Source organism: Eucalyptus grandis, chromosome 2 (genome assembly GCF_016545825.1).
Source record: "Eucalyptus grandis isolate ANBG69807.140 chromosome 2, ASM1654582v1, whole genome shotgun sequence".
Lineage (NCBI taxonomy): Eukaryota > Viridiplantae > Streptophyta > Magnoliopsida > Myrtales > Myrtaceae > Eucalyptus > Eucalyptus grandis.
Window position 1 is genome coordinate 13,367,812 of NC_052613.1, and position 20,702 is coordinate 13,388,513.

A 20,702-nucleotide genomic window follows, 5' to 3' on the forward strand; every position below is an offset into this window, starting at 1 on the left:
CTTATATAGGATTAAGATTTTCTGAAAATCCTCTGTCGTATTGAGCTGTTTCACCCTCAACTTGCCACTTTCGATACTTCTCGTATTGCCTTGAGTCTGACACCCATCCATGGCCCTTTCAGTCGCCATTTTGTGCAAACCTCGCGTGAGGGTTGTGACCCGCTGTCTTTATGTCTTAAAGACGGAGAGAGATAGAGCTCAAAGGGGTCGATTTAGGTTGCCTTTTGGTTAGCAATCTAGTCTTTCACTTGGCTTGCCGCTGAAGTACTAACTCAAGAACCTACAAAATAGTATCTTCACTATTGAGGTGAGGTCAAAGCAAGAGTGCCTAGAAATATATATATATGAAAAATAAGTGAAACTGTGGTATTCTTTTGCTAGTGTGATCCGGATGCAGAGATAATATTGTTTTATCATCACAAATCCATATCAATACTAGAAGTAAAATCACAAGAGAAATTGATTTTACTGCAAAACGATGAAGGAATCGATTTGAGGGTATCAAGGAGGCTACTGGGGAGGAAAAGCCACCAAGTGTAAGAAACTCTAGTCCACATATATTAATGCATCCTCACAACAATCATTCGAATAAGAAGAACAAGTATCGGAAACTCTAGTCCACATATTAATGCATCCTCACAACACTCATACCAAGAAGAAGAAGAATGACTATGATTGGGTGGTGGTGGGTTCTTGCGCGATGGCTGGCAAAGTAATATTCAAAATGTTTAAAAATTTGTATTCAATCCTGGTGATGATGGTTCTTGCGCGATGGTCGGCAAAGTAATATTCAAAAAGTTAAAAATTTATTATTAAATCCAGGTTTATCTATTCCCTGTCTCAAGTTTCTTATTCAGTGTTTTATCCAAATATATTCAGGTCCATCTTGTCCAAAGAATGACGCCAAACACTAGATAGAATAACATTATCCTATTCAGACTCAAATTCATACTACCAAACACAACTAAATGATTGCTAAATGGTGCCTTCAAGCGATTAAATTAGGAAAAATTATAGCAATAGTCCATAAATTTTGACTTAATGTACAGTGTGATGCTTGGACTATTCATTTGTTCAATATGATTTTTAAACTATTTCTAAATTGTTGAATTATTCCCTCACAAAGTCAAATCAATCTTTGAACCAAAAAAAAGTCAAATTAGTCTATTGGTATTATTAATAAGATTTTTTATAATTACATTATTACCCATATTTTAGAATAGTTTTTCATTTTTTTTATTGAGATCACAAAGAAAAATAAAATAAAGTTAAGTGAAACTATTGTAACATTTATAAAGACCAAAAAATAAAAAGATAAAATAAATAGAGTGTTTTTTGTTTAGGAAGTGTATTCTAAAACATGGGCACCGGTGTGATTATGAGAACATTTTAATAGCACCAAGTGATTGATTTAACAAAGTGAGGGAATGGATAAAACATTTATGAATGAATTAATAACTCAAAGATAATATTTTACGTTGAAACAAAGTTCAGAAATTATTAATGCCAAATTTTCGACTAAATTTTCATTTGAGGGCCATTACTTTGCAAAATCATACACGAGGTGCGACGGTGCACATTTGGAATATCGATCTGGACCAGATGAGTCCACGTGGTTGGTTGTGAGTCTGCCAAGCTGTATGGACACAAAAACTTTGGATTTTCCTAGATTATGAAGGTCCAATCACTTGATAGTTAAATACTCAAAGCTTTACGTACGGTCAGCGATTCTGATTCCCTAGAAAATACATTTGCATATCACGGCCGTTTGCTTTTCATGATCCTCTTAAATCTTTATACGAACTACATTATTCTTATATTATTATGATTTCCACCCACGCAATCCAACAGGATTAGCTAGGGGATGCTCAATCGAGCGAGGAATATTTCATTCTGGCAAGATCCGAGCGCGCCATGGTGGCCCGGCACTGGCCCGTGGAAGCATCTCAGACATCAGTTTTCCATCCAGAATTGGGACTAAGGGGAGATTGTATATCAGATAACAGTTTTCGATCCAGAGTACAGAGTATACATAGAGAGGCGACATTCGAACCCGAAGCTTCTGTAATACCAGTGTACATTCCAAAAGCACGACTGATCATTCCTCGAAACTCATGAGAATCAATGAGCTGCAAGGGCGACGCCCACTTTCTCGGCCAGGCTCCTCGCGTATTGCTTCCTTGCCGGGTGTTCTTCCTGGGGGCGATTGAAGGCCGTCCACACCGGTTCACCGACAAACAGCCTCATCAACTGCGCATCAACGACATCATACAGCAATGAATCTCGATGCACTGTGTCAACTCCAAATGGTCTCACCCGAACATAGAACTAACGCATTTACAAGATCAAATCGCCACGGCGGACAAAGATTCCAATACCTTGATGTAGTTACTGGTGTCGAGAGTGAACCGGTGGTAGATTCCGGCAGGCAAAACAATGAGGTCGCCAGGTTTGATCCAGATCCTAATCCAGCGGTCCTCCTTGTCTCGGACGTCGAAGTATCCGCTCCCTTCCAAGCAGTAGCGTATCTCCTCATCCCCATGTATGTGCTCCGTGTAGAAGTTCTTAAGCTTCTGCTCGTAGTTGTCCACTTTCTCCGGGCACAAATCCAGCAGATCCTGAGAACATTCCAACAAAAGGGTATAGGCCTAAGGGTCGGTCTCCAATCGGCATCTTCGGAAGTAAAAGGTAACGCAACAACTTTCGGCAACGACAGGGAATGACTCCGCTGTTATACCGATTCATTCCTTATCTAAGTAAATCAATGCTCAAGTAGAAGGTTACCCCCAGCACATTATTTGGTCTGTCGTCTCCATCTACACTAAACTTAGTCTGCTTCTCATCACATCTGCACCTATACAAGTCGAATCTGCGGTCTCCCTCAGTTAATCCGCTGGAGCTTAATCTCTATTTACACCTTGCAATCCTCCTAAACAGCTCTATACTTCATTCTAAATCCAAGTTTCCAGCTCATGCTTTGATCCAGTCATCTAAGAGTCTCAGCTTCTAATCTAATTACCAGAAAAGTGTTATGATAAATTCAATCCTCATTACACATGCAAATTAAGATCACACGACTAACGCACCGAACAATCTCTCAAAGCGAGAAGGTATCTGCACATCAACTCACACCGCGGTGCAGCAACAAGTGGTGGAGGAGAAGCAAGCCAAATTGCGACCAAGAATTTTCCAAATTTCAAGACTTGAAGATAGATTGAGATCGACATCACGTGCGAACAATGCAATCGGCTCTGCCATATTACGACGACTAAGGAACTGGTGCATCTAGAGATAATACTTTCACAGAATGCGAACTACAGGGGCTTCCTCAAACTCATTTACAAAGAGATCTCTCTCAAAGACTCATCAAGTATAAGAGCTAAAAATGAGTACGAACGTACCATGTAATTGTACCCTCTGGCCTCTCTGATCTTGCGCAGCTCCTCATCGTTCTCGTAGTCGCTGGGATTCAGCTTCCAGTACAGAACTCCCGCATCTGCCACGACCAAAGAAGCTCTCCGGCTCAATCACCCCATCAGCAACAACATCAATGAATTCGTAGGAAAGAATGAGGACCTGCCAAGTGGTCCAGGGAGACGAACTCAGGGGGCTGCGGTGGTGAGGGAGCCTCTGGTCTCCGTCGCTCTCGTCCATGAACCACGCCTGCTCCAGGATTTTTCCCAAGACCCCACGAGGGTTCAGTCCGAAACGAATTCGCCCCTAAATCCGAACACGAATTTGAGTATTCGAAGCTCACCTCGATCGCCATTGCTGAACTGGGAACCGGCTTCGAAGGATTCGCTCGCGAGCAGGGCCGCAGGAACACGAGGAAGGAGGTGCAACATGGACGTGGTTTTATAGGGAGGGACGAGGACGGGCCTCGCCCGTCGTGTGTGTTCCTCGACCTCTCCGAGAATAAAATCAACCTTAAGTCGTGTCCTCGCCTGCCACGTGTGTGCTTGGATTTTCACTAGTGTTTTGTGGATGGCAATTTCCTCAAGAGTAGATAAAATCTTTGGCCCAATAATAGGAAAAAAAAAATCTCCATTTTGCTAGAAGAGTAGAGATTGAGCACCGGTCCGGTTCAATCCGGAAAGTGAACCGGGTCGGTTTTGCTTGATCAATTCGAGGCTAGTCCATACTTGGTCGGGTAGGTCCTTGGGTAATGAAACTAATCAGTTAGATATCAAGCTAGTTCTTAAAAGAATTCACTCAATTTTCGGTTCCAAAAATTGGAAGCTAACTCTAATAGGATAAGTTGCAAACCGGATTTGTTTTTTGAAACTTGCCTAGCCTAAAATTGATACTCCTAATAAAGATGGCAAATATTTTCTTAACTAATATAAAAGAGAGTAATGCTTAGGGGTCAGTTGACAAACCGGTGGATGGAAATCCACCCTGACCACCCCGCAAGAATTGTTAATCATGTTTTGGTTCTTCATTTCCGCTTGAACCGAACCGGAACCACCGGAAAAACAGGGTGGGGAACCGGTGGTTCTTGAGAGCTACTTCAAGGTATGATTTCTATATTGACTTTATGTCAAATACATGTAGTTCATAATTTTATATAATCTTAGATTGGTAATAAATTGACAGATCGGCGTAGGTGCTATGAATGGCACTCCGATTCCCAATTCCGGTATTTACTTTGTTTATATAGACATTTGTGATTATATTATGGCTGAATATCACAACAAATTTATATATATATATATATATATATATATATATCATGTTGTAGGGAAATACTACGTGGTAGATTTCGGTTATGCAGAATTTCGGGATTTTTAACTCCATTTGAAATGAACGGTATCATCTCGAATATATAGAGGGAGTGGAGATGGCCAAGAACAGCAAAAGAGTTATTCAACTATAACCTAAGAAATGTAATTGAGAGGTCATTTGGGGCATTAAAGAATCACTTAATCATTTTTGAGACATATGCCTCTGTGAATCCGCCCAACCGAACCGGATCCGATTATATTAAGATAATATATTTAATTTTTAATATTAAAAAAATTGAAATTACTAATTAATAAACCCAAATCAAACAACTAAAAAAATTAAGTCAAGATCGCGAATAAGCAGGGCTGTTAAGGTAATCTCCAGTCAAACCAAATGGAGAGATCCATAAGCTAAAAAGTCCAAAGTATATCTTGAGTCCTTGACAAAACGCGAGCAGTGAGTGGACAAAAAGCAAATATGCGAAGAAGTGGGGCTACAGGAGGAGGAGGAGAAGAATAGGTCAAGCGAAAAACTAGCAATTTCGATTGAAAACCAAAATTGTTTTCTATTCTAGGTCAAGATCGGTTTAAACATGTTTATGATCCATTTCAAGAACATAATTTTTTTATCGGACGTGGATTCGGTTAGTTTTTTTTCTATTTCTATAAAAGAGAGATTAATGCTACAAGCACTAAAAACTAGTAATCTACAAGCACTAAAAACTTATCTAATTAAATCTTACTGAAAAAATGGGTACATGTGGTGGCACTTTGATGCTTGGCGGATGATTTCAAGGCAGACTCTCCATTCATTAAATAGGGAAGATCACTAGGATTTCATATGTCATGAGTTATGTCTAGAGAATCAACAAAAATAATAAATAAGAAAAGGGGGGACCAATTTATAAATAAGGCAGGATCAAATAAAAAAACCTGATTTTTTCTAGTCTCTGTTTTCAACTTTCAGCAAGTATCAAGCAAATATATTTATTAAAAGCAGAGTATAGTTGGGTCAAACATGAATTTACTTTGTAACATATGAATAAATCTGATGTGTAACTAATGAAATTAGCGAATATTGTCTAGAACACTAAACCAAAAGATCTCCACGGCATGGAGGAATCTTCATCGAAATTCTTCCATGTCTTTACAATTATTGTCATATTGTAAAAATCCGGGCACTAATTAAACTCAAATAGCAATTTAATTATTCACCAAAATTGGAGCAAAACAAAGGAAAAATATAAAGCTAGCCTATTTGCAGTCCTTAAATGGTTTCATATACGACCTTTTAAATCGAAAAATTTCGTTATATATATAATTTTTTTTCTGAATGTTGGCGTATGTCTAATTCGTGGCTACCTTGTTCTTTTATTTTTATTTTTTTTCCTTTCACTTTATAAGGAACAAGCCAAAAACAAATGGAAAAGAGCATAATGCACATTTGGGCTAATTTGCTCTACTTACTTAAGGAAAAAAAGGCTTAAGTTAAAACCACTTCAATCACAATATTTAGCGCCCATAATCTTGCGAAGACTAGCCTATAAGATTATTCACAAGAATCTTATGGGGGCAAAAGACTGGTCTTGCCGATGAACAAGCATCATCTATATTAAATTTTCCAATAATAACCGCAAAATTTTAATCGCACAAGAATTCTATATCTTTGATTTTAATAAAAACACCAACTCCATAATATATATATAACCCTAAAATCCTCAAACCTGGTACATCTCGCGACAAATTTATCCTAAACTATTTTTTTTACCACCAAAACCCCAAACCTGATATACTTGTGACAAATTTACCTTCATGTTAGTTTTCATTAAATTTTACTATTAAATTATTAAGTTAAATAACATGGGAAAATTAACGGGTATACCAATTTGGAATTTTACGCTCCATTTGTCACAATGATTTTTTTGTGTGGTATTAATCCAATTTAGTGAAGGGTATATTTGTCACAAATTTATCAATTTGTAGTTTTTTGCGGTCGAATAAATTAGTTTAAGATAAATTTGCCATAAATATACTAGTTTAGGGTTTTTTATGATCGGTTAGGGTAAATTTGTCATGTGTATCATTTTGGAGTTTTTCATGGTCAAAAAAATAGTTTGAGATAAATTTGTCACAAGTGTACCGATTTTTGGTTTTTCAGGGTTTTAACCCTAATCTTTTTGTGGAGTTATGATAATAGCCTTGTAGACCTTGAGGGTAAACAATTTTCCCTTTAAATGATTATGTTGCTAATAGCCTCTAGTTGTGTTTATGGAGTTATGGTAATAGCCTCGTAGACTTTGAGGGTAAACATGGTTTTCCCTTTAAATGATTGTGCTGCTAATAGCCTCTAGTTGCCAAACACTAGTAAAATAGCATCATGATTTGGGAAGAGTTATAAAAAAATCACAAATATATTGCAATTGTGCTAGTTTAATACATTTAGCCAATTTTAGCCGATCGACATTGGTGTAAACACCGACCATTCGGCTAAAGCTGTCATGGACAATTCTTAATAACATTTTACACCTTATGAACATTTTATTAATTTTATTAATTTTATTTTATTTTTACTTTTATTTCTTCTTTGTTTTTCCCTCACTAGTCAAGGAAAACAAGGAAAGAATGAAGAAAATAAAAATATAAAAATATTATTAAAAATTATTCACGTGATTCATTAGACAACCGTTGTCCATGTTAGTGCGGCCGGTCAAAATGGGCTAGATGGGCTGAATTAATGCAATTACAAAATGTTTATAATTGAACTAGCACAATTATAATAGATTTAAGAATTTTTTTGATAATTCACCCTCTTGATTTGATATTGAGTATCTTCTATAATCTTCTTAAGAACTTATAAACACTTCATGCATCATCTAAATTTTGTATTATTTGAATTGATAATTAATTTCTTCATGACTAACTCTCCTAGTAAAGCAAGTGTTGACACTTGAATTGAATCGGTTGCACTTTTCTCTGCTCGCAACTAATTTCCGCATTATTTCAACTTCACTTTAATCCGAATTCAATTTTTTTCTTTTAAATTCCAACCACATCACAATAATTCCCCTATGCAAAACCTTAATTTCTCCTCCCCAATAATCACCTAATGAGAGACTAGACCGGTAAAGTGAGAGTAACATAGGATCCACCAATCATTCCAACTCACCCACCCTCAATGATCAATCCCAATCAACCAGATGCAGAAGTAGGCCCCCCTACGCCCTTGCCCTAATCCAAACAATAAAACAAAATCACCACTCACTCTCTCTCTCTAATCTTTTGGTCTCTGTCTTTGACTTTGACTCCCGCATGCTCACACCCAAAAAATAAAAAATAAAAAAGAGAGAGAAATAAACAAATAATAAAAACCCTTCGAGCATATATCAACTGAAAATCAAACCATTTCTCTCTCTCTCTCTCTCTCTCTCGCAGAAAGACACACGGGGATACACAGAGTCATCCAGTCTCCTCTTCCCTGAGAGTGAGAGAGACTTTTCAAAGCGCCCCACCAAGGCCCGTCATCACTTTCCCTCGCTTTGCTTCCTCAACACCGCAGCGATGGCCACGTTGCGCCGCGGCCGGGACCGCCAGGCGCCGCGGCGGCGGCGGCCGACCGTCGCCGCCCTCGCCCTGCCCCTCGCCCTCGCGCTCTTCTTCCTCCTCCTCCTCCTCCTCCTCGCGCCGGCGTCGGCCAGGCCTGTCGCCCGAGACAGCGTCCCGGTAATGCGCGAGGGACTCTCCGGCGGAAGAACAAGTGGGTCGTCGTCGGGGGCGGCCGCCGCGGCTCCTCGGAGGCGGAGGCGGCTCGCGGGGCCCGGTTCGGCGCCGCCGTCGTGCAGATCGAGGTGCGGGGACTGCTCGCCTTGCCAGCCGGTTCACGTGCCGGTCCAGCCCGGTCTGGACACGCCGCCCGAGTACCATCCGGAGGCCTGGCGATGCAAGTGCGGGAACAAGCTGTTCATGCCCTGAAACAGAGACACCCAAAAAAATGGAAAAAAGAAGTGAAGTTTTTTATTTATTTCTTATTTTATTTTTATTTTTTGGTGCAGTGTAGGGTAGTGTAAACTATCTGGAATTTATAATTAAATATATGTATCTTTTAGAATTTTGTGAGACGTTGATTTTTGGTCGGGACAGGGGAACATATTGGGAATGCAAAGATTTCCTCAGACGACACTTGTTTTTGTGCTTGCCTTCTTTTCACTTGCATTGATTCCTAGGAATTTTGCTATTTTCCTTGTTTATTTATTGCGGGTTTTCTCCGACTCGCATTAATGTCAGAAATTGCGCAGGGATGGCTTGAGACAAATTGTCTCTCGACCTTGCGCATTGTTAAATCCACCATGAAAGTCTGGAGCTGCATTCACAAGTGTCTCAATTTGTGATATTTATAGATAAGAATATGCAAAAGAAAATTGTATAATTTATGTATATTTCATAATGAAAAGCACTATTTATAGGCTTTCACAAATTCATTATTTTAGGATATAAGATGTTATAATATTGATAATTACAATATTGATTATAATCAATTATGATCAATGGATGGTATATACAATTAATAAAGATGCACAATTAAAAGAATAATGAAGAATCTCAAAGATATCTGTAACATTTATGATTGAATTTATATACAGATCCATCCATCCCAACTCACTTCTTCTTGCACAAATTGGGACCCGCTTGTCGTCGGTGGGAATAGAATGATTGGAATAGGACATGAGGAATAAGAACCTAAAATCAAGAACTTGATTAGTAATTATCTTTCATCTCCGTGATATTTTTTATGGTGAAAATAATTAATAATTCACAAGTACTAAAATCAATAATTATACAAATACCGTTGTTCATATTTAAATCTTTTTTCTTACAAAAGTTACCAAAGCTAAGCCAAGCTAGTTATTCATCTTCATTTAATGAAGACGTCGTGATTTCCTAATTACAAAGATTGGTCGACAGAGTCGGGGGCAAAATGTCAAATTGAGAGCGACCTGTCTTGGGACCATGAACTGAATAAATGTTTCTTTGTCTATCCGGAATCTTTTTGGATAAACTTTTCATCATATATAAGGGATGACATACATATGAAAAAGAATGTAATGATAGAATTAAGAAGAGATGTTTCTTTTCATGTAATTATAAGCGGAATAATATGAAAGAAATAATTTTCTCAACATAAGAAAATTACTAAGAAGCTTAATTAGATTAATGTTGATACCTAAATTTTTTTTGGCCAAAAGCCAGTTCCGCATATTTTTCATTTGGAACTAGTTATATTGTTTAGGCATTTAGAGTTTCCTAAAAGTTGGGACTAGATTTCTTGATATTTAATCCCAAAAGATTTATATATCGAACAAATATTATTATGTCATTAAAGAGACTTATTGGCAATTTTGAAGTATTATGCAATTAGACTTCTAAGGTTATTTAAAATCTTTGGTTACTCAGCTCTAATAGGCCTTGTGATATGTTGGATGGGGCTCTAATCTCTTTAAATCAATGATGAGAAGTCAAATTGCCATAAAAAAAAAAAGTCTAAGAGAACCCACGTAAAGTCTAAGTGTCACCTAGTGACCAAGTAGGTCATTTGCGCCTGGCTAACAATTCCTTATACCTTGTTGAATTTCATCTCTGAAGGGTCGTGACAACCAAATAAAAAAAAAAGAAATAGCACTCAAATGATTCGCCAATATCCTCATGCATAAATCATTAACTCAAGTTGGAGACCACACTTTTGGTATATACGCATTCAAAATATATTCCCTCTTTCTTATCAAAATTGTCAAAGAATTCCTCTCTATCTCTCAAAATAAGCCTTATAACAGGTTAATGGGGGCTCTAATCTCACTTAATCGAGTTGTGGTTGGAAAAGTTTTGAAGAACCCATATGAAGTGTAAGCATCGTCTAGTGACTATATAAGTGATTTTCGCCAGCTTAATAGTCTCTTGTATCATTTCGAATTTTATCTCAGGAGGGCTGCAACAAGAAAAAGATATAGCACCTCGTCCTTTCGATAATTCAGTACTTCTGGTATCTATGCATTCAACATATTCCCTTTTCTTATCAAAATTGTCAATGAATTTCCCTTCCTTCTCTCTCTCTGAGAACCGGATACTATGAATATGGAGGAGGAACATGGCGGATGGCGATGAGAGAGGGAACAGGATTTTGAGGGCCGTACATAATCGCAGGGGCAATGGAAACAGAGCATGTGAACCAAAAAGGTGGGGTTTCCATCTTTCCCGTCCCCGTGTCCCGTGCTCGGAGAAGCCTTAAAAGTAGCAAGAAAAGGACACCCGTCTCTCTCTCTCTCTCTCTCTCTCTCTCTCCCTCTGTCTCTCTGGCTGTCTCTCTCTCTGACCCCTGATCAATCCACCTGTGTCTACTTTTTTCTTCTGTTATTTCTCGCCATAATAACGATAATCGCAATAATATGCTGCAACTGTTGAAAGATACGACAGCATTCAAGTCTTCGTCTCTCCTACGGTATTTGACTTTCTCTGTATCGCTGCGCCTGACCTGAGATGGTGATGAAGAAGTACGTCTCGGCATATCTCCTCCTTTTCCCTTCCTTTCTTGTGTAGTACGCCCTTTTCTCAATCAATTGATGATTTTGTGCATTGATTAGCTCCAAAAAGGACGTTTTCTTTTTGCTGTGTCCCTTTGCAGGGGAATTATTGCAGCAAGGGAAAGGAGTGGAAATTCATGGGATTTCGCAAATTGTCTAAAATCGACACACACACACACACACACACAAATTTATGTATGATTTTTTTTTATTTATTTGATTTCCTAAGATTTGAGTAATATTCTATATTTTGGCAAAAAATCAAAAAGGATTAATTTCCAGCTTTTAGTTAAATTGAAATGAAAAAACGGTGGGCATGGAGGTTTTGGTAGGCGATCCAACTAATTCAATGGGATCACAGCGCCATTTTTTATTTATTTATTGAAATGCAATCAGGTACTTACCAACCTAATGAGTCCCCATGTTTGTGAGAACAAATGTATGGCTTCTCAATGGAAAAAATAAATAAACAAATATTCTTGTTTGATTAGCCAGTCGGGTTAGTACCAACATTTTGGTTTAGTTTGGTTCCAAAGTCAATCCAAAAATTAGTTAATCTTTTTTTATTTCACTCCTCTTCAAAATATTCATCTATGAAATTAATTTGATGATGACTGGTGGCCAACATGATCTCAACGCTTCAATACTCCATCGTTAATATATTGTTTTGTCTACTAAACAAGTTAGAAAACTATGAGCCTTGCCAATCAACTTCATGTCTCTCACAAATAAACATCCTTTTGGCAAAGTCTTCGAATTTGTTGGGAACTTCCCTTGTTTTTGGCCATTGTAACTTTATTTATTTAGCCAAAGATTTCTATATCTCTGTTGTCAAGTCATGACAAAGCAACCGTGAAATTCCTTTACAGGCAAGCAAGGAACTAAAGGTGGCAATAAGATGCAATGCAAGAGTAAAAGGAGACAATGATGATTATCTTGGTCCAGTTCTCTAGTTGGGTCCAGTGTTGCCTCCAGGAACCAAACCAATAATAGCAATAGCTGTTGGAATCAAGAATCAAATCAGAATTGGTCATGTAGGGACATTTCAGTCTAGTTCCGAGGGTTACCCGAGACCCATGCTTACCACTATCCTTGACCAAAGTTTCTAAGTTGCACTAAAGTGTTTGTGTAATCAGTTAATCTAGTTCATTTGAACTAAGCCCTAAAAAAAAGAGTATTCAATGAAGTTGGAGGTAGATCTTTACTTGAGAAGGTCCCAAGCTCTTGTGTTCCCAACATTACCAAGACCGTTGAAATATGTCTATTGAAGGAGGTTAAACTCTAATACCATCTTTAACTATTAGCTCATTTCACGAGAACTAACACCCCCCCCACCAACCCAACAAAATATAACAGAGTATTCAAGGTGACCACATAAATTGATTACCATTTGAGAACCGATCTTACCTACAAATAACATCGTGAAATCATGTGTATCCGACCGTGTCTCTTCCCTAAAGAACTCAAAACACTAAAAGTAAAGTCCAATTCGGCTTGCCTCTTAAACAATATCAATCCGTGCTTTCTGGTTCTGTACTTTTTTGGAACCTTTCTCCTCATAGTCCAATCGCCCTCCATCGCACCAGCCTCCAAATTGAATGGTGGCGGCCCACGCCAAAATAATGGATGCACGAGAGGAAATGGCCTCCTGCTTCACCAAATCGAGATCCAGACACAGACCCTTTTAGCCATTCAAGCCCCCTTGAAGATCCGTGACCGTTTTGCAGAAAAAAGTCACCATGTACATTCTAATTTCTTCCTCTTCTTCTCGATATCACATGCCCACCCCCCACCAAAATTTGTATAAGTTCCTGAGAAAATCTCAAATGTTCGAGTCCCACTATTCTGTCGATGTCCTTCAATGGGACCCAAGTTACCCAGCAATGATTTTCCTTCTCTTTCTATACTATAGAAAATCTCACGTTGCGTTTTGAAATTTTTTTTTCCCCTCTTTTAGTTTGTGAAAAGTGAATGGGCTAAAAGAAATTGCACACCGAACGGGTTTTCGTGGTAAGGAATTATCAGTTCGTTTGGGATTTGGATCGGTAAAGGGTTAGCGGCCTAACTCTAATTCAAACGGGTCATGCCTACAGAAGTAGTATAGTATAGTGAGGATTGAATATCTCTCTATTTCAGGGGTAAAAATGCTTCAATTTTCTTGTCAGGGGCAGTCCTTATATATAGATCGGAATAATAAATTTCTTTCTTTTCGATAGAGACTTGATATTTCATTGAAAAGATTTTCTATCTTTTTTTTTTTTGGTGAAAATAGGTCAAGTCATGCGATTCCTTTTCCTCGATTTGTTTCTTCAAAAAAGAAAAAAAAAAAGAAAAAATAAAAGAATGAGCTCTGCACTAAACAAGGGAAATGGCCATTCCTGAACAAAATGTTAAGAGGCTTATTCCGCACGGTTATTTCGTACCCGTTACTTTTTCCTCAAACAGTACATATTTTGAGGAAGTTTTAAACATTTCGATGCCATTTCTTTCCGTTCCGCAAATTTTCTAACAAAACAATTTGAGTATGGGTGTTAAACTTAAAGGTGTCGATATGGGTCATGACTCATGAGTCGTGGGCCTGATTTCTACCTCACATTTTCAAGACCGAGTTATATATGGATTGTTTAACATTTGAATGACGGGGTGAAAGTGGGTCTAAAATAATATAGATCAATAATATGGGTGAGTCGTGGGCCTGATTTCTACCTCACATTTTCAAGACCGAGTTATATATGGATTGTTTAACGTTTGAATGACGGGGTGAAAGTGGATCTAAAATAATATAAATCAATAAGATTGGGTGTCAATATGGGTCACGACTCATGAGTCGTGGGCCTGATTTCTACCTCACATTTTCAAGACACAATTATATAGTTGTTTAGATTTGAATAAACAGAGGTGAAAGTGAATCTAAAACCTTATAGATCTGACAAAATTGAGTGTCAGCATGGTTTATGACTCATGAGTACGTGAGCATGCTTTCTACTCACATTTTCAAGACCTAGTTATATATGAATTGTTTAACGTTTAAATGACGGGGTGAAGCGGGTCTAAAATAATATAGATCAATAAGATTGGGTGTCAATATGGGTCATGACTCATGAGTCGTGGGCCTGATTTCTACCTGACTCATGAGTCGTTTGTGGCCTGATTTCTACCTCACATTTTCAAGACCGAGTTATATATGGATTGTTTAACGTTTGAATGACAGGGTGAAAGTGGATCTAAAATAATATAGATCAATAAAATTGAGTGTCAACATGGGTTATGACTCATGAGTCGTGGGCCTGATTTCTACCTCACATTTTCAAGACCGAGTTATATATGGATTGTTTAACATTTGAATGACGGGGTGAAAGTGGGTCTAAAATAATATAGATCAATAAGATTGGGTGTCACTATGGGTCATGACTCATGAGTCGTGGGCCTGATTTCTACCTCACATTTTCAAAACCGAGTTATATATGGATTGTTTAACGTTTGAATGACGGGGTGAAAGTGGGTCTAAAATAATTGTCATGACTCATTTAATTTCTACCTCACATTTTCAAGACCGAGTTATATATGGATTGTTTAATATTTGAATGACGGGGTGAAAGTGGGTTTAAAATAATATAGATCAATAAGATTGGGTCTTTAATGACTTTTCACAAAATCCATTTTTGAATCATTTAAGAAGAACCAAATTAACATAATACTTTTGGACCCAGCTTGAGCACACTTGAACACTTTATTCTCTCTCGAAGTCAAGGTCGCACTCGTGCCAAATTTTGATGAAACCCACCGTCCCCTCAAGAACAAGAAGGTTTGCCTATTCCCCCCTCACCCCTTCTTTGTGTGTGAAGCTCTCCTGCTCGCGAGATGCTTTCGCCTCATCCTCCATTGAGCTCGGATTGTTACAAGGCTGTTGCGACCCTCCGGCAAGGATAAAAAAGACAGGTTTAGAGATAATGTCGAGTTGGGGACCAAAATTCTCAATCGGTACGAGTTCTCCCAAACGTTTATCTTATGCTATGTTGGAAAATTCATTTCGATTGATTAGCTTATGAAAATTCTATTATGTGAAGGAATTGTCATTAGCTTATTAGGGTTAGTTAGAAATCAAATGAGGTACAAGATATTAACTCAATTCCTATGCAATTAGAGATTTAGGATCATGGACTTTATTACTCTCGTTATTCAAACTAATGCCCTATGGATACCCTAATTTGATTGATTTGCTAACTGATTATCCATGAAGTCTTTTTATCAAATTATAAGTCCTAAATTTTTATCCGCTAGATGTCCATTGCAATGCTTTTTGGTATTTATTGTGATCTTAAAAATGTAGCCTAAACAATTAGCTGGAACGAGCCAATCATGGCACAAAAGAGACATAACAGAATTACAACCAACTTATTAGAACAATAATAAAAGAACAATTAAAAGATAGAGAATAATTTAGTATGAGTTGGTAAAATATATAACATGGCATTGCTATTAAATCCCCAGATAGCAACCCATGAGCTAAATTTCAATCTAATCCTATTTCTTTTCTCAGAGACTACTCTATCTAAACCTAAACTAAATCAAAGGTACTCAATAAAATCCCTTTGGTATATGTATACTAACTAAATGAGACTAAGCTAAATCTAATAACCTAATCAAGACCTATTTTCTAAACATTCTTCAATTTTTCATTTTCTCGATTGTTTATATATTTATTTCTGGTAAATGGGGACTCGGGTCCCTGGGCCCGGTTGGAACTTGGGCCACATTTTGGTCTCATTCGTTTTGGATCTTAAGTTTGCGACATCACTGGGCTCAGATATCAAGCCCACTTCAATTTAAAAAGAACTTTTCAAAGCCCAATTTCAGATACACTCCTCTTAAGCCCATCTTGAAGGATTAATGCACTAAGCCCAGTTTTTGACCACATCAAACCTACCTTAAGCCCAATTTCTGTAACATATAAGATGCATCAATACTTGCTCAGATTGACCAATGGTAAGGATTATTTCACAACAATATCTAAATTGAACATGTTACGGGCATTTGCTGGTATGGAACCAGACATGGTATCGAGTTGATTTTTATATGAAACTACTACGAACACAACAAAATCAATACCAATCACCGTGAAACAACTCAGAACTTAAATGATTAAGCAACATTGACATGGTTCGGCCTTTAATCTCGTCAAAACAGCGCAGTTCAGAAACCGAGGTTCCCTGGTTTGTCACCTATGCCAGGAGAGCAACAAGCATACGAGCTAATGATTGAAGCTTACACGATCGTCCATGATCGAAACTAGAATTAGCAGAGCAGATTTAGACAAGATTTGGACTCTTCAGACCTTTTTGGCCAAAAACAGAGTCGAACAAGGGTGACGCGGGAGCAGCTATCGACGGTGGTTTACATGTCCGCGTGTCGTGTCGGACACACACACTCGGATGATAAGATTGATAATATTATTTAATATTATCGGAAGATTAGATTTGAGATATGATTTGATTCGACAAATAATTTTGATGTTGCGCTTCATATCTCTCAGCTGAGCAATAACATCTTCAGGTCGGGTTTGAGACAATACATAGTTGTTTTAAACGTCTCATAGTCACTTCCGAGACCCTCTAAAACACTGAAAACCTTTGTGATTTCATCGACCGGTTTTCCGATCGCGTTTAACTGGTCACAAATCAATTTGAACTCACGTAAATACTCGGTTAAGGGCCTATTACGCTTTTGACAAGATTGAAGTTTACCCCTTAATTCGAATTCTTTGGCCACAGATCTCTGAGTAAAATGATTACATAATGTATTCCATACCTCAAAAGCCGATTCAATACCGATTATGAGTCCCAGCACATCCTCAGACACGGATCTAGTAATCTACAATGACACAAGTTGGTCTGTACGATACCATTGCTGATACTCCGGATTAAGGACATCTTCAAAATTTTCCCCTTCCGCGCGTAAGATTCTTAATGGTGGAGGTTGAATTTGACTCTCAAATCTAATCTTTCGACAATATTAAATAATATTATCAATCTTATCATCGGACACGGTCGGACATGCGGTCAACATGTGTCGGATTTTCCGACATGTGGTCAACTTTTGCCCGACACATTTCGACACGCGTGTCCGGGAGGATGGAAGCGACGGTGAGAGAGAAGACCGTGAGTGACGACAAGAGACAGCTGAGCATAACTGAGGTGAGGGCCGCCTGCCATGGATCCAAGGCTGTAGCTGTGAGGGAGAAAGGACCGAAGGCGAGAGGAAGATGAGAGGAAGGCGGCGGCGAGCGGCGGGTCGTGCGGCGAGGAGTGGTGAGTGGCGAGCAGCGAGCGGCGAGGAAGGGGTTGTGCGGCGAGGAGTGGTGAGCGGCGAGGAAGGGTGAGGGGTGGCGAGCGGCAAGGAAGGGGATTGTGCGGCGAGCAGCAAGGAAGGGGGTCGTGCGGTGAGGAGCGGCGAGTGGTGAGGAAGGGGACCGTGCGGCGAGCGGCGAGGAGGAGGGAAAGTGACAGGGACAGGTGGGGGAAATGGATGATGATGGGGAGGGAAAGAAAAATAAATAAATTTGGGGATGGGGGAATGGACGATGGTGGGGAAGGGAAAGAAAAATAAATTCGGGGGTGGGAGGAAATGGATGAGGGAAAGAAGAGAGTGAGGTGAACTCTAGTGGGGATTTTTTTAATCAACAAAATAAATAAATGAGATTAAAAAATAATTTCAAAAATTAAATATACTGAATTTGAATTAAATTAATTAAAAATAAAAATATTTATTTAATATATAACTTGTCTCAACGTGTCAAAATTATCTATTTTTAATAAATAACGTGTCGATGTGTGTGTCGTGTCGTATCGCGTGTCCGTGCTACTTAAGTTTACATCGAGAACAATGGCGAACGGCACGGGAATCACGAGTGGGAATCACAAAAGAGTAACGAGGATCAGATTTTCATAAGGTTCTCTCTCCATTTTCCCTTCTCTTTGTGATTTTTTTCTTTTCCCTCTTGTCCTTTTTGCCCTCCGTTAACCTCCCTCTAAGTTCTGGGAATTCTGTAATGGATGAAGATGGGCGGCAATGATCTTGTGCTGTAGTTGTTGATGATCGTGAATTGCTTTGATAGAGGAATCATGGTCTTTTGAATAGGAAAAGTTAGCCCAAAGCAACTTGGATAATGGATTAGTTGGTGATTTGTGACTCATTTGCTATTTCCAAAGTAAAATAAAGCAATTTGCTCCATGGATTAGTTGGACTGCCCGACTCTTTATCTTGTTTTGCTCAAAGCACTTGTTTCTGTTCTCTTCATCAAACCGTCAAAATTAACTATCTTTGATGAATTTTTCTTGTTTTGCTCAAAGCACATGTTTCTGCTCTCTTCATCAAACTGTCAAAACTAACTATCTTTGATGACTTGTAGATGTATGATAGAAAGCAAGAATTTTCAATATTTTAAGTTTCAATATTTCTAGTAGATTATACATTATTAATTGATGATGCCTAACCCTTTGTCTTGTTATCTAGCGATGAATGAGGCTGACCATAATTAATTGGACCAACCAAAATAAATGTTTTGAAACTTTTTGGTTGGTCACTCCTCTTGTTCAGACGCGTGGAGGGAGAGGAGAGAACGAGAAGATAAAAAAAGCACGCCGGCAACTAATGTGAAAAGCTTTTTTTTTTTTCTCACATTCAATCATTTTTTTTTTGTTATAGGCTTTTACGTGGCAACTATAGTGCTAAAAATTCATAACTAGACGGCGGCAATGAACTGAAGGGCACTGAAGTAGTTGTTGATCGTGAATTGCTTGTTAAAAGAATCATGATACTTTGAACAAATCAAGGTAGTCCAAATCAACTTGATTAATGGATTAGTTGGTGATTTGTGACCCATTCACTATTTCTAGAGCAAAATAAAGCAACTCGCTTCATGGACAGATTGATGTGCCTGACTTTTTTACTTGTTCAACCCAAAGAATGCGTTTCTATTCTCCTTATCAAAGAGGTAAAGTAAACTCTCTTTGATGAGTATGTTGGATGTATCCTCGATATTTAGGCCTCAAAACATTTATTTTACTCGATGTAAGTTGCAGAAAGATTCTTTTTTTTTTCCTCCTATTGATAGTGGTCAACTTCATTCATCGCTAGACAAGAAAAAGAGTCAGGCATCACCAACAAAAATATATGATCTAGGCATCACACTTTTGGATAGGAAATTGTGCAAAGGATCATGATTCTCCTATCAAGCAGTTCTCAATCATCAACTATTACCTCAGTACCCTTCAACTAGATCATTAATGCCCACTATGAGAAAGTAATCCGTGAATTGAGGGTTTAGTACATGTTTTTCAAATAATTCATTAAAAAATGTTGTGAACGAAAAGTAAATGTTTATCATCGTGGACGCCCATTGTGAGAAAATAAAATATATGACTGACAGAATGGAGAGGAAAAAATACATAATGGAGAGGAAATATTTATTCTGATTGAATGTGGGCCAAATGATACAAAGTGGGTATTCTCTATATTTTAGTGGAGATGCCTGCATTATCTATGATAAATATAAAAATTTAATTGCCTCTGTTAAGATAGAAAATAAGAATTTTCCTATTCGATGGAAATATGTCAAAAGATTCATGGCTATGGCATCGAAGATTTGGCCACTTCAACTTTTTTGGGCTAAAAACTCTCCATCAGAAAAATATGGTGAGAGATTTTCCAGCCATTACAGAAATTTCAAATGTTTGTGAAGGCTGTCTTCTTGGAAAGCAATAGAGACAGTCCATCCCATCTGAAGGTGCATGGAGAGCTAAGAAGCCATTAGAGCTAGTCCATACGGACCTATGTGGACCAATGAGAACCCCCACACTCAATCAGAATAAATATTTCATCCTATTCATTGATGATTACACAAGAATGATGTGGCTATACTTTCTTTGAGAAAGATCAGAGGTTTTCTCTATCTTCAGAAAATTCAAGAGCCACGTCGAGAATCAAAGTCCTAAGGAGTGACAGAGGCACATAATACAATTAAAAGGAGTTTAATAAATTTTGTGAAGTTGAAGGAGTCCATCATCAACTAATTGTTGGCTACACCTCATAGCAAAATGGAGTAGTTGAAAGAATAAATAGAACCGTCATGGAGATGGCAAGGTTTATGCTAAAGGAAAAAAGACTTCCTAACTCGTTCTGGGCAGAAGCAGTCTACATGGATGTATACATCTTAAACAGGTGTCCAACTAAAGCAGTCCAAAATAAAACTCCAGTTGAAGCATGGAGTGGACGAAAGCCTTCAGCAAAGCACCTCAAGGTGTTTGGATGCATATGCTACGCCCACATCCCTGCTCAAAAAAGGAGTAAGCTAGATGAAAAGACAGAAAATGGAATATTCCTCGGCTACAGTGACCAATCAAAAGGCTAT

At 38.2% G+C, this 20,702-nt stretch overlaps 2 protein-coding genes across 2 annotated transcripts; one reads left to right on the plus strand and one right to left on the minus strand.

Moving 5' to 3' along the window:
* Nucleotides 1-1,957: 1,957 nt before the first annotated feature.
* LOC104423771 (1,2-dihydroxy-3-keto-5-methylthiopentene dioxygenase 1) lies at nt 1,958-3,784 on the minus strand. Its single transcript, XM_010036226.3, is given in 6 exon segments — nt 1,958-2,250; nt 2,379-2,618; nt 3,402-3,496; nt 3,577-3,606; nt 3,609-3,663; nt 3,758-3,784. Coding segments are annotated over 6 exon segments (561 nt in total). The 5' UTR covers nt 3,770-3,784; the 3' UTR covers nt 1,958-2,121.
* A 4,351-nt stretch (nt 3,785-8,135) lies between these two features.
* On the plus strand, nt 8,136-8,898 carry LOC104429045 (EPIDERMAL PATTERNING FACTOR-like protein 4). Its single transcript, XM_010041953.3, has one exon. It carries the CDS (start codon nt 8,283-8,285, stop codon nt 8,691-8,693), a length of 411 nt encoding a protein of 136 aa, XP_010040255.2. The 5' UTR covers nt 8,136-8,282; the 3' UTR covers nt 8,694-8,898.
* Nucleotides 8,899-20,702: the final 11,804 nt, after the last annotated feature.

Bases quoted from the DNA above. Each gene is read 5' to 3' on its own strand.
- LOC104429045 (XM_010041953.3), top strand. From the start codon at position 8,283: ATGGCCACGTTGCGCCGCGGCCGGGACCGCCAGGCGCCGCGGCGGCGG.